The following is a 13,486-nucleotide window of genomic DNA, read 5'->3' as shown; positions in this document are numbered from 1 at the left end:
CTTGGCTGGAGGCCAAGCTCATTAGTGAAGTCCTAGATTGAGATTCTTGCCAATGTTGAGTTGCTTTAGCAACTGTGAGTTTTTCATTTGTCCTTCTTTGCTGCTTTTTTGCAAGTATTGCAAACAAGAAGCTCAAAAATTCTTTCTGGATTTCAGATTTTACTTTTCATGGATTGTAATTAAAAGGAGCATCATAGCAGACTTTTGAAGGGTCAGAAGATGGTGCCTCAAAAGGTCTGTGTAAAATGGTTCAGCTTTTCAAGGACTTTCTGGCTGGGTATCTCATTGCCTGTGGGGTCCGGAGGCTCCTGAAGCCACGATAGGGGAGGGGTCCAGAGCCAAATCAGAAGCCCTACTCCTCCATCGAGTAGCTGTGTGATCTTGGATAGCTCAGTCCCTCAGATCACCCCCCATTCCTTCCATTTTATCCTGAGGATAAAATGAAGTGACACATGGAAAATATTTAGAATACAAGCTGGCACCTAGTAGGTGCTCAAGAAATAGTAAATATTATTACTGCCAATAATAATTGCTATTGTGACTTTTTTTTTCTTTTATGAATGACTCCAGTCAATTATCTCTAACCAGTGTTTACAAGTTCTGTTTCTTGCCAATTATGAGAATTAAAGTAAAAACGATTTTTTAATTGTTTCAGTCGTAATATATTTTAACCATCATCTAAAAGTTCTGTTTCTTGCCAGAGAATTATGAGATTAACTGACAAATACTTTCAAACCTTCACAAAAGTCACAAGCAGGGGAGATTCTGGAATGCGGTGCTCTTTGCTGCTTCTGCCTCTGAAGGGCTATAGCGTCGGTATTCTCATGCTGGCGCTGAAGTTCAGACAAATGCTAAGCCCACGTTCGCCTGTTTATAACGTTTTAATGGGAAGGGACAAAGAAGTTAGGCACTTGCCCAGACTTTCAAAAATCACTTTCTCCCAGGAGAATGGCTTTTATTTCTTAGTCCCTTATCAGAGAATGTCAAAAGAAACCCCTCTCCACCTTGAAATGTCTTTAATCAATCCTCAGACCTTTCATTTCTTAAAACCTATTCCCTTCTCCCCACCCATTTCAAGTCTAGAAATAAAATGACTTTCCAGAAACGGATGACAAGATCGCGAGGGCTGCGATTAATAACCCTCGGAGCACCTTGCTACCACACCTTCCCTATTTAAAATGAAAAATTACCTTTTTCCCTTAGACTTTATTAAAAAGAAGATCAAAAGAGAGAGGGCGAGAGAGGGCTGTGATGCAGCCCGTCCGCGCACCGCTTCTGAAGCTTCGGTAGAGACGAGCTGAATGCCTGGCTATGAGCAGCTGGCAATTTGGAGAATGAGATGAAGCTTTTGCTTCTTCACCCCCAAATTTCTGATTTTGCATTGTTGGGGTGCAGGGGAAGGGAATTTGAGGAGAAGGGGGGATTTAGCAGGGGGTAAAGGTTTTCTTCCTCTCTTTTCATCTCTTAGACTTTGAAACAACTTTAGGACAGAATTTCTGGGGTGAGGGGGTGGCAATTCAGTGTCTCCTTGAACCGTGTCTCTGTGTGTGTGTGTGTGTGTGTGTGCGCGCGCGTGCGTGTGTTGGAAGTATAGACTGTGGCTCCCAGTGGCTCCTAGTTCAACATCAGGATGCTATTGGGGGATACAAGTCAACCACAATGAGGGCTCTGTGGCTTTTGATCCTAAGGGTTTACTTTCTATAGGGGATGGCACCTGGCAGAATTAAGGGTATAGGCATGAGCCTGAGGCACTTTAGTTCTTTAATCCTTACCAGCATCACTTGGAATAAATGGTTTCATTTCCATTTTTTTTCATTAACATTGATGCAACATAGGCTATGTACTAAATACTTGGTCTTATTCGATCTTTCGAGTTATTCTAGGGGAAAGCTCTGATGTAATTCCCGTTTTACAGATGAAGAAACTAAGTCACATTGAGGAGTGGTAGGACCAAGTTAATTTCTAAACACCCCATCACCTTGTCTGTGGTTTTGAGCATCAAGAACCACCTACTTCCTTGCTTTAGGTTTAGTTTGAATTAATTCCTGTTTATTTCTTTTTGTTTTGGTTCAGAAAGCATCTTCCAAATGCATTGGTATCTCTCCCCCTTCTGAGGGAGCCAGGCAGTGGGAGATGTGGCCGGTTTTCCTGCCCCCACCTGTAACCCAAGGTCATAGCTTGTCTGCTCTGGAGACGCAGGCATCAGTGAGGAGCAGAGACAGGTGAAGGTGATTAAATCACATCATGTCTTTGTAAGAAATAGAAGTCGAAGGTGAGTCTGACACTCTTGGGTAAGCTTGGGAGGTTTTAGAATGTCAGGATCAATTCTCTTGAGCTAGAAAAATATCTTCTTCATGAGGAGCAATTCCAGGATTCTGGGGAGAAGGAAGAACAAGTGACTTCACCTGTATCCGAGGCATCGCCTCTGAATGTCCTGGAGGAAGCTCAGACTCCGCTGTGTGACACCAGGCTCGATAGTGTCTCCCTCTGTTGCCTTCTCCAGTGTCCCTGGGTTTGTGATTGTTGCCACAGCTGCCTCCCCCCACCCCCTGTGACCCAGGCTGAAAATGAGGACGTCAGCCTTGGCTGAATTTTGTGGTTGAGAGTGTGGGACCAAACCCCAGCAGTCCTTCCTGGCGGTGTGACTTCAAGCAAGTCATTTAACCTCTCTATAAGACAGAGTTTCCTCATCTATAAGATAGTGTCCATTTTGTCTATTTCCTAAGATCATAGTGTGGCTATATAATTTGACACAAGTAAATTACTTGAAACAAGAGTGGAAGGAATATAGTTAAGTTCTCAATGAATATTAGCTACTTTTTCCTCCTTCCTGGGATTTATGCCCAGTCAATTCACCCTGCTGCTGCCACACCCCCGCGTAGCCCAGGTCCTCGTCATTCCCAGCCAGACGCCTTCAGTACCTTGGGATGGGCTCCTGCTGTTACCTTGTCCTGTCTGGCCCTTGCTTCATATCAAGACCAGAAACATCTTCCACATGCTCATCTGGTCATGCCCCTCCCTCAGCATAACCTCCCCTCAAGGTTGTAACCATTCCCTGCACAGGTCTTGTGATTGTCCCACATCACAGACAATTCAGCTAAGACTCAGAGAGGTCAGATGAACGCTGGGGTCCCACTGTCAGTGAGTGGGGGAGCCAGAACCAAGGCCCAGTCATCTGATCTCAGGGCTGGCTCTTTGAGTCGCCAGGCTAATGTGTATGTGTATTTAAGAATCGACATCAGGGGCCTCCCTGGTGGTGCAAGGGGTTAAGAGGCAGCACAGTGAAGCTGTCCACAGCCACTGCAGCATGAGTTTGATCCCCGGCCGGCCAGGGAGCAGCCCACACGGCGAGGCAGACCTTTTCTGACCCGCCCGCTGCTCCCCTCAGCAGTGTGTTTCGGTAGATCCACCTGTTCTGCACCACACTCTGTCTCTGGTGAATCCTCTCACCCCCCTCACCTCTGGCTTACACCCCAGTTCTTGTATGCATAAATAAATAAATCTTTAAAAAAAAAGAGAATAGACATCAGAGTGCTAGTGACTTGGGTAGACTGTTCTAGCAAAGTATGGAAGGAAAAAAAGGAGGGACTTTCATCAGAAATGAGCCTGCATTCCAGCATCTGTGCTCATTTGGCTGGACTATGGTGGTCCAGCTCTGTGTCACAGATGTCCTGTACCCTGGTTAGGGGTGGCCGGGCTCGGGGCTTGTGTCCTGGCTTCCACATCCCATCTCTGTGGTCACCTCAGACACATCTTCACCCTTGCACATCCATTTCCTTATCTACATGAATGGAAGATGCTACAAAGTGGACATGAAAAGGACCTTTGACTTTTGCTGGAGGGTGAGTGAAGTGTGTGTACAGACGGAGTGGCAACATCCTCCCAAAGTTATATGGACACATCAACAACAACAAATACATTTTAAAAAGAAAGCGTTCCTTTGAAGCCAGAACAAAATGAAATATAATGTAAAACAGTCTCAAGAGAAGTGGGGAAAGCAGATGATAAACCATTAAATAAGGTCTTGGGACATTTCTTTTAAAAAATGTGCAGAAACCACCTAGCAGGCTGCACAGCCAGTGTCAGTAGGGATGATGGTGGGACTCTAGAACAATATTGCCTTTTCCCTTATCCGAATGTCCTAATTTTTCTATGATGAATATGTAATAACGAAATAAGTTGTTTCAATTAAAAATGCGGCAGTGAGTCACTGTTCTTGATGACACTCAGTAAACTGTCAAATACTCTGTAAATGAGCTCCCGTTATGGCCTTTATAGTAATAATCACTGTCACTGAGCAGTGGCCACGGGCTGGAATTCATTTCTGCGCCAAATCTCCTTCCTTGGTGCGCTCTATTGCCTCTGCCAGGCCCCACTTTTTCATGCACTGACCCCAGCTGACTTCTCTCCATCTTGGCTGCCACCACCCGAGTCGGCGCCAGCGCCACCTCTTGCCTGCAGCCCTGCACTACCTCGAGCTGGCTCTGGTCCTTTGGGTGCCAGCTTAAATGATACATCCTTAGGAGGCTGGCTGGCCACAACCTAAAGTAAGTCATCCTATTTCTTTTTAATTTTTTCAGTTGAAATTTCTGTTGAGACCATTGTAGATTCCCGTGCACTGTCTGCAATGATTCAGAGAGATGCTGTGGTAGTCAGCTTGCACCAAAAATGCAATAGGCCAGGGGCTTGAACAACAGACATTTCTCACATTCTGGAGATGGGGAAGTCCCGGGTCAGGTGTCAGCAGATTTGGTTCTGGTTGAGATCCTCCCTCCTGACTGCTAGGCCGGTATCTTCCTGGCCTCCCGTGGGCTTTCCTAGGAGCTCTTGCTTCTTCGTGACTTAAAAAGGACACTCACCCCATCACAAGGGCCCCACCTAAACCTAGTTACCTCCAAAGGCTCCACCTCCAAAACCCATCATCACCTTGGCGGTTAGGATTTCAACACATGAGTTTTGGGGAGACACAAATATGCAACTTGCAGCTGATCCCCTATATAGTTTGGTCATTTTTTCCCAATGGTAACTTTTTGCAAAAACTATGGTGCACTATCAGAATATTGATACTGACACAATCCACCTACATTGTTCAGACTTCCCCAGTGTTCCTTGTGCTCGAATGTGTATGTTTTTAGTGCTATGTAAGTTTACTACCCGGGTGGGTTCACATATCCACTCCTGTTAGCAGGCAAGATGAGGGGCACCCCAGAACCCCATAACCTGCCTTTTCTAAATCGGTTCTGCCATCTGCCACATCAAAACATACTCCAGTGCATAAGACCTTCAAAAAACCCCAAAACTTTAAGGGCCTCCCCAGTGGTGCAGTGGGTTGAGCACAGCGCTGTGAGGCTGTCTGTAGCCTCTGCAGTGCAGGCCAGGGAGATACCCACGTGGTGCAGCAGACCTTTCCTGTCTCGCCCACTGCTCCCCTCAGCAGTGTTTTTGGTCCATCTGCCTGTTCTCCCTGCTCTGTTTCTGGTGAATTCTCTCACCCTCCCTCACCTCTGGCCTGTACCCCAGCTCTTGTATAAATAAAATAAATCTTAAAAAAATACTTTAATCAATTAATGTGCAATAGACAGGAGAGAAAGAATATAATTTCTAAATCAAGTATCCAAAGTTACCCATCCCCTTGTGGGTAAATGTCCAGCCAAGCAGGGCTGGCCCAAAGCTGCCACAAGTCTAAGGAAGACTTCCAGGCAAGTCTGGAAGGAAAAGAGCCAAAGCAAAATCAAGATAAACACCGCCACTGTCAATTTCCTGGTGGGTCTCTCACCCACATTTCTTTCAAGTGTCTCTTTCCATGTCCCCCAAGTCCCTGGTACAAGTCCAAGGCCACGAAGCAAGTCTGGCTGCTTCCTCACATGCCTCTCTGTTCTGTGTGCCTCTTCCAGGTCTCCTGCTTTTTCCTCTCTCCACTTCTCTTTGTCCTTCACCCTGTTTCTTCTTTTTAGCTTTTCTTCCCTGCCTAGCTCCCCGCTTCCTTGGGCTGGGGCAGGGAACTTACACAGTTACACCCCCATAGTGAAGAAACCCAGTGATTCTGTTACCAGTGTCCCTGGTGTGTCAGTTTACAGCCATACCCACCTCCCTCCTGCTTGTGACCTCCATCCCTAACCCCTGGGAGGAGGAGCCATCCCTAACCACTCCTGAGGATGGAAGAGCACCCACCAATCTGACTTCCATCTCTAAAACGTTATCATTTAAAAAATGACATGGAGTCATACAATATATTATGGATTATGCATACAAGAACTGGGATGTAGGCCAGAGGTGTGTGTGTGTGTGGGGGGGGGGCGTGGTAAGAGGATTCACACTGAACAGGAGGATCTACTGAAATACACTGCTGAGGGGAGCAGCGGGCAAGACAGGAGAGGTCTGCCATGCCATGTGGGTCTGCTCCCTGACCCGGGATTGAACTCATGCTGCAGTGGTGGCGATAGCTTGATAGTCCTGAGACCTTAACCCCTGCGCCACCAGGGAGGCCCCGTCAGTGCTCTTTATTACATCATTCTATCTGTTTGCCTCCCATCGCGAATAACCACCTGAAGCCTAACAAGTGTGTTTTCGTGTCTATCCTGTCTCTCCTTCAGGAGACTGTGAGTCCAGGGGACCAGGGCTGGCCTGTGTGTGGCCTGTTGTGTCTCTTCCAGGCACAGTGCCTGGCTCATTCAAACAGTGCACGCTGGATGCATGCATGGATGAGCACTGGCTTTGGTACCCCCCGGGGGCATGTGCCCAGGCTCAGCCAGTGCCCAGAGGTGACCGTGCCTTCCACAGAATTCACGTACCTTACATGGGGTGGGGGTGGGGGCCCGTGTTAAAATTGCTATGTAAGGGAAATGTTACCCTTGAAAATCCTTTAAATCCCCTTGAAACTGCTGGACCCTTTGAAAGCTCAAAAAGCAAGAAATATGCCTTTGCTTTTCTGAATGGTGGGCCTCTCGACCACAGACAGCGGAGGGCAAGGCTGCTGAGTGGGGGTCACCATGAACAGCCCAACAAAGGCTCTGCATTCTCCTTTGGGAGGGGCCAAGTGGGCGTGGATGATTTTTTTTTTTAAGTATTACGTTTTCAGAATTATAGCATTTACTGGCTTCGATGCCAATTTTGTTAATTCATTTCATGGGTGTATATTGTTTGTCTCTCCATCCAAATTGTAAACTCTGCAGAGGCAAAGATAATAGCCTTTAATTTTAGGTTTTAATTTACAAAATATTTCTCCCCCCTACCATCTCTCATGTTCCTCGTTCCCTTTCCCTCCCCCTTAACCTCAGAGCCCTCACAGTGCTTATTGATGCCCATTAGTATTTTGAAACTGCTTTACATGGATGACTTGCCCACTATGCAAACATCCAGTATTTGTTTCTCATGGCTCTGACTTGCTTTACTGCACATCCTTCTCTCGGATCCATCCATGCTGCATTTCACCTGGTGGGGCTGACTTTATGTGCTTTGAGTTACAGTGGGGTGTGCCTGGGGTCCGCTGTGGGGGCTATATGCTGTAATCTGCATCTGGTGCGATGTTGGGGGGGGGTCTCCCCTCCCCCCCAGGTATCCAAAGGCAGAGTGTTCTATGATTTCTTTTGTAAGCTGAAATGGTATAAAATGGAAAAAATTTTGAGCCTTCCCAACCAAAAAAATAACCTACTTGGTCCAATACTGTGGACCAAGATGTTGTAGCCACGTCATGCTCTTCAAACATAGTCCCACACCCTACTCCAGGTGCCCGCCATCAGGCGTGCGTGCAGGACCTCAAGGATCCATCATCTATCCTGATGGCTGGAGGACAGAAAAGCCTGACGCTTTTTCGCTTACCCTACAGGCCCACAAACCCAAGCAGCACCCCACCTGCGTGCTGGAGCCTGGGATGGGGCGGCTTAGTCTCAAAAGAAGTTAGATTTGCACTCAGGGCTGCTTTATGCAAATCAGGTTTTGAGTTAGTGCAGTTTTGATTGGTGGAAAGCTCCACTGGCCACCTTTCCACCTGGGCGAGTCTGGGTGGTCTGGGTGGGCGTGGCTCCCGGTGGACACACCTGCGCCCGGCCCCGTGCGCTCCCACCAGGCTCCCAGGCCTGGCATGGCCCCGTTCTTGTTTTTCTTGCATTGCTGTTACTGGTAAGTAAAGTCTCACTAGCGCTAAGGCTGTAGTAAATACGTGGCCGCTGTAAAGTCGTTCCCGGGAAGGAGCTTGGGCTTGTGTGTGTGTGGGGGGAGGGGTGGTGCCAGCTGCTTCTGGAACCTTCGCTACTGCAGAACGAACAGGTGCTAAGGTACTAAGGTAGGACCTTCCCAAAGTCAAGTGGCCCCTAATTGGAACTCCCGAAAAGTGTGCGTGAGGGGTGTGTGTGTGTGGGGGGAGAGGGGTTCGCCCCCGACCTGGAGCACCCCCTTTTCTCCTGGCTGACCCTTGCTTCTGCTCCTTGTTCCTACCCAGGAGGCAACCTCTCCAAGCAAGACTGGACCATCCAGTGGCCCACCACCGAGACGGGGAAGGAGAACAACCCCGTGTGCCCCCCGGAGCCGCCCCCCTGGGTGCGCACGCACCTGGCCCAGAGCCCCCGGGTGCCGGCCAAGTGCGCCCCAAACTTCTGCCACGCGGGCCCCGCCGCCGGGGCGCCCGCGCACGCTGCCCAGGACAGGCTGACGGTGGACGCGCACCCCGGCCTGTGCCCGCCGCCGCCCCTGGAGTCGGGGCCCCGCTCCCTGCCGCCCTCGCCCCGGCAGCGGCACGCGGTGCGCACCCCGCCGCGCACCCCCAACATCGTCACCACCGTGACCCCGCCGGGCACGCCGCCCATGAGGAGGAAGAATAAGCTGAAGCCCCCGGGAACCCCGCCGCCCGCCTCCCGAAAGCTGATCCACCTGATCCCGGGCTTCACCGCCCTGCACCGCAGCAAGTCGCACGAGTTCCAGCTGGGCCACCGCGTGGACGAGGCGCACACGCCCAAGTGAGTGCGGGGCCCCGGGGGCCTGATCCGGCTGAGGACGTGAGGGCTCCTGAGAAAACGTATCAGGAGGAATGTTCTAGAAATGGGCCTTTTGCATGCAGGAGTGCCGGGAAGCAGGGGTCTAAACATGGTAGCCAGGGCCACGCCTGCCTCTGCTGCAGCACAGCCGGGTTCTCCGCTTTCTGGGTTGTCTGGTGGCCTCGGTGACCCATGGCTGACTTGAGCAGGGCTGGACAGAGGAAAATATTTACTTGGCCCTTTACAGGAAAGGTTGGCGGCCCCTCCAGTCTGGCTAGTGGCACCCCTAAAAGTGGGAACAGCAAACTACTTGTGCCAGCTCACATTTTCCAGTAGCCACGTGAGTGTATGTGTCATTTAACTCAATTTACCAAACTTACCAGCCCAATAGAATCCGTATAAACGGTTATTAGGGAGAGCCATGTCCAGGCCTACAGGGTTGCTCAGGAATGGAAAAATGGACTAGGGGGCAAAGGATGTGATACACAAGTCTAGGGTGGGGCTGTAGGTGCCCAGGGAGAAAACCTTGCAGTGTGTGAGGGCTCTTGTCGGGGTGGAAAAAAATGCCTTTAAAAAGTTGCACAAGTGGGTAGTTTGTTTCAAATATTCACAGCTAACAAAATTTTGGTTAATCTATGCATCTTTTTGGGGAGATGTTCCACAGTCTAAATGGGGGCCCACTGTGTGTGCCCCATCTTCTGTGGGAGCTTCTCCCACAGACTTCAGCTGTTCAGATGGGAGTTGGGTTTGATTTCCATGGTTTTGTGAGAGCCAGAAAGATTGAGCTGGGGGAGTGCTGTTGAGCCAAGACTAGGATGTGGGGGGAGGGTCACAGGACGGTGGAAGCGACCCTTGGAGTTTGTGGGCCTTGCCTGCCACATACTGTGTCTCTAACCCAATCCCTGTGCTGGCCAGAGTGAGGTGGGTGAGTGGAGGCACAGCCTCCGGCTCTGCTCTCAATCTTTTAACCTACAGGGGAGGGGCAAAGTGAAAGACGCTGCCCTTTCTTTCCCCAGCTTTATGGAGCTGTAACCGACAGCGTTGGGTAAGTTTAAGGTGGACAATATGATGGTTCGGTGACATGCGCAGTGGTGATTTAATACACGCATGTACTGTGAAATGATTGCTGTGATAAAGTTAACTAACCCATATAAAGTCCTTACCTCTCATAGTTAACCTGTGTGTGCGTGTGTGTGGTGAGAACATGAAAGATCTATTCTTTTCATTTATTTATTTATTTATTTATTTATTTATTTATTTATTTATTTAATAGAGACATGTTATTTATTTATTTGTTTGTTTGTTTGTTTTGTTTATGCATGCACTGGGTACAGTCAGAAGCGCGGGAGGGTGAGAGAGGGCAGGAGAGGTCTCCGCGCCATGTGGGACCCTCCTCTAGTGGCCGGGGAGCAGCCGGGGATCGAACCGGCACCGCAGAGGCCGGGGGCAGCTTCGCAACCCAGCGCTCAACCGCTGCGCCACCGGGGAGGCCCTAAAGATCTATTCTTTGAGAAACTTTCAAGTCTGCAGTACAGCGTGGTTGACTACAGGCACTGTACTGGACATGAAATGGCTGGAACAGGTCTACTCTCCATTGCTGTGAGTTTGGCTCCTTTAGAGTGTGCATATAAGCAATATCCTGTAGTATCTGTCTTTGCCTGACTTAGTTCACATAGTGTAATATTCTTAAGCTTCTTCCATGTTGTCACAGATGGCAGTTGAATCAATGAATGACTCAATCTGTCTATCTGAATATTCCATGTGTATGTATGTGTGTTTGTATGAATCTATCAATCAATCAGTGAATCAATCAATTACATTTTCCTTATTCATTCATCCACCCTTATACTGCTTCCCTGTCTTGGTTATTGTCAATGGTGCTGCACAGATAACTTGACACGGACAATTTTATTTTCTTTGGCTGTATACCTGGAGGGGGATTGCTGGATCACAGAGTAGTTCCTTTTTTAATTTTTTAAGGAATCTGCATATTTTCTGTCATGGCTATACCAGTTTATTGTCCCACCAACAGTGCAGTCAGGCTCCATTTTCTCCATACCTCCCGAACACTCGTTACTGCTTTGATAGTAGCTATTCTAGCATGTGTGAGGCGATACCATACTGTGGTTTTGATTTGTAGTTCCCTCATGATAAGTGATGTCGGCTCCATGGAGGTCATGAAGGTCAAAAAGACCATCAAGGAAAAAAGGCTGAGAGGTGCCCATGTGGTTCTGTGCCTACAATCCTACCATTAGGCTTAGGCATTAGGGTTATCAAGAGTCTCCCGGGTGTTCTTACTAGCTTTTTCTTTATTCTCTGGCTTCGCGGCCATTCCTGGTCTGGGGCAACCCACACAGGTTCTTTACAAGCAGCCATTTGGGAAACGAAGAAGGAGCAGTCTTCGAATTCTCGCCACCCCAACCTCAGTCCCTAGGCCCCATGGCCATGGTGATGGAAAAAAGAACCTAATGATTCCTAAGTGTGTGATGAGTCATGTGTCTTCACATCCCAGCTTGTCTGCCCGCCATGCAAATGATCCGCTCTCTGTCAGAGCACCTGAAAGGCTAAACTGGATTCTGAAAATGGAATGCATTTTAAATGCATTGGAGAAATTCAGCATCTAAAAAGAAAGCTCTGGTAAAACTCTCCTCCCCCTGCTTCTGCAAAACCTTTTTAAAGACAATTTTCTATTACAGTTGTGTTTTAATTCTAGAAGTCATTCCCACAAACATCTTAATTTTGAAAGTGCAAGAATATAAAATGTAAGAATACCAGGAGCAAAGTCCCCTTCCCATAGCTGTAGAGAATGACTGTATTTGCTCCTACTACTCTGACAGGGATCTTTGCATGCGTACTTTGTGTTTGTGTGTGCATGTGTAATGTATCTGCTTCCTTTTCTTCATAACTGGAACCACACTTTATGTCTTGACTCATGTTACTTGCCTTTGTTAGTCCTGCAAAAATGTGCATATTTCATTTAAGACCATCTCACGCTTTATCCCTTCTGGAAATTCTCCTGTGTTCCCCAAAGCACATCTTGAACATTCCTTTGCTCATGTCTTTGCTTTCAGACCTCTGTATGGTTGATGTGTGAACACATGTCACCTCTGCCCTTCTGGGATGTGTGTGAGAACCCTCAGCTGGCCTGGGGGCCAGGGAACCTGGCTAGATGAGGGCCATGGGCCAAGTGCCCCGCCATACAATGACTTTGTGCATCACCTGGCCTGGAGCGTCGGTAGCTTGTATGAAAATAGGCTTTGCTTAATGGATCCATTATCTAAATAATATTTCAAGCGGGGTCTTTTGGTTTATTTTAGAAAATTAATTATGCACAAGCTCTCAAACTCACTGACATACACCTACAGATCACTGTGCTAATTATTACAGGGAACTCTAAGGTTATTTACAAGGACAGGCGTGGAGCTATTGGCTTGTGAATAATAGTCTCTTCATTCAAGGAGGAAGGTTTCTCCTACAGGGACTCCTTTTAGGGCTAAGCACTCAGACACCTATGATGGATACCGGTCACGCCGACTACAGAATAGTTGGAGGTGGAGCCGCATCGGATGTCTCTGTGGGTCCGCAGGGCTGGCTCTTCTTGCCTGTCCTCCCAGCAGTGCAGTTCAGGGACCAGGGGTTGAGTCCATGGTAAGCAGCTGTGGGAAGCGTCCTGGCTGAGGGGATGTCTCCATCAGTTGTCCAGAGTCCCTGGGGGGAGGCATCCAGTTCTAACAGTCCTGCACCCCAGTTCTTCTATGCAAAAAATAAATAAATTTTTGAAAGAGAATCCATGTAGGAAGGGCCTGTGTTGCACTCCATCATGTAGTCCACGGTCACCGTCTGGATATTTGGAATCCTCCTTTATCTCCAAGTGTCTCCAGTCAGGGTCTGATTTTTTTTTTTAAATAATAAATTTTATTTTTATATTCCCCATACAATTGCAGCCCCCCCCATTCTGACCCCAATCCCTCCCCTCCCGCACCCCTAAAAGTGTCTCTGGTTCATAGTTTTTTGTTGATTTTGATTTTCACTTTCTTATAGTTATTCATTTTCCTGGTCCCTTATTTAAGTTTTCTAGATTCCTGCTATGAGTGAGACCATCCGGTATTTTTCTTACTGGATCAAGAAGATGTGGTACATATATACCATGGAATATTACTCAGCATTCAAAAAAGATAAACACATGCAATTTGCAGCAACATGGATGGCGCTGGAAGGGATCATGCTCAGCGAAATAAGCCAAAAAGAAAAAGAAAAATACAGGGTCTGATTTTGAGGGAACCCAAACTAAGGCAGGGATCAAGGTAATCATTTATTTATTTATTTTTCCAAATTTTTCACCCATAGTTTCATTTTTATTTTTATTTTTTTTAAAGATTTATTTATTTATACGAGCACTGGGTACAGTTAGAAGCGTGGGAGGGTAAGAGAATTCACCAGAGCCAGAGCGGAGAGCAGAGCAGGCAGACTGATGAAGTACACTGCTGAGGGGAGCAGTGGGCACGGCAGGAGAAGTC

At 47.9% G+C, this 13,486-nt stretch overlaps 1 protein-coding gene across 1 annotated transcript in view; it reads left to right on the top strand.

Annotated features, from left to right (window-relative positions):
- KSR2 (kinase suppressor of ras 2) overlaps positions 1-13,486 on the top strand; it is a gene marked incomplete at both ends in the record, with an annotated part of 336,254 nt that overhangs the window by 136,743 nt on the left and 186,025 nt on the right. Inside the window, one exon of the mRNA XM_084253306.1 lies at positions 8,438-8,951. Within this exon, the coding sequence (XP_084109432.1) occupies positions 8,438-8,951 (514 nt within the window). The remainder of the gene's footprint in view (positions 1-8,437; positions 8,952-13,486) is intronic.

This window comes from Talpa europaea, assembly GCF_964194135.1.
Source record: "Talpa europaea genome assembly, chromosome: 14".
Classification (NCBI taxonomy): Eukaryota; Metazoa; Chordata; class Mammalia; order Eulipotyphla; family Talpidae; genus Talpa; species Talpa europaea.
The sequence above is the reverse complement of the archived record's forward strand: the minus strand, read 5'-3'. Positions and strand labels throughout refer to the sequence as shown.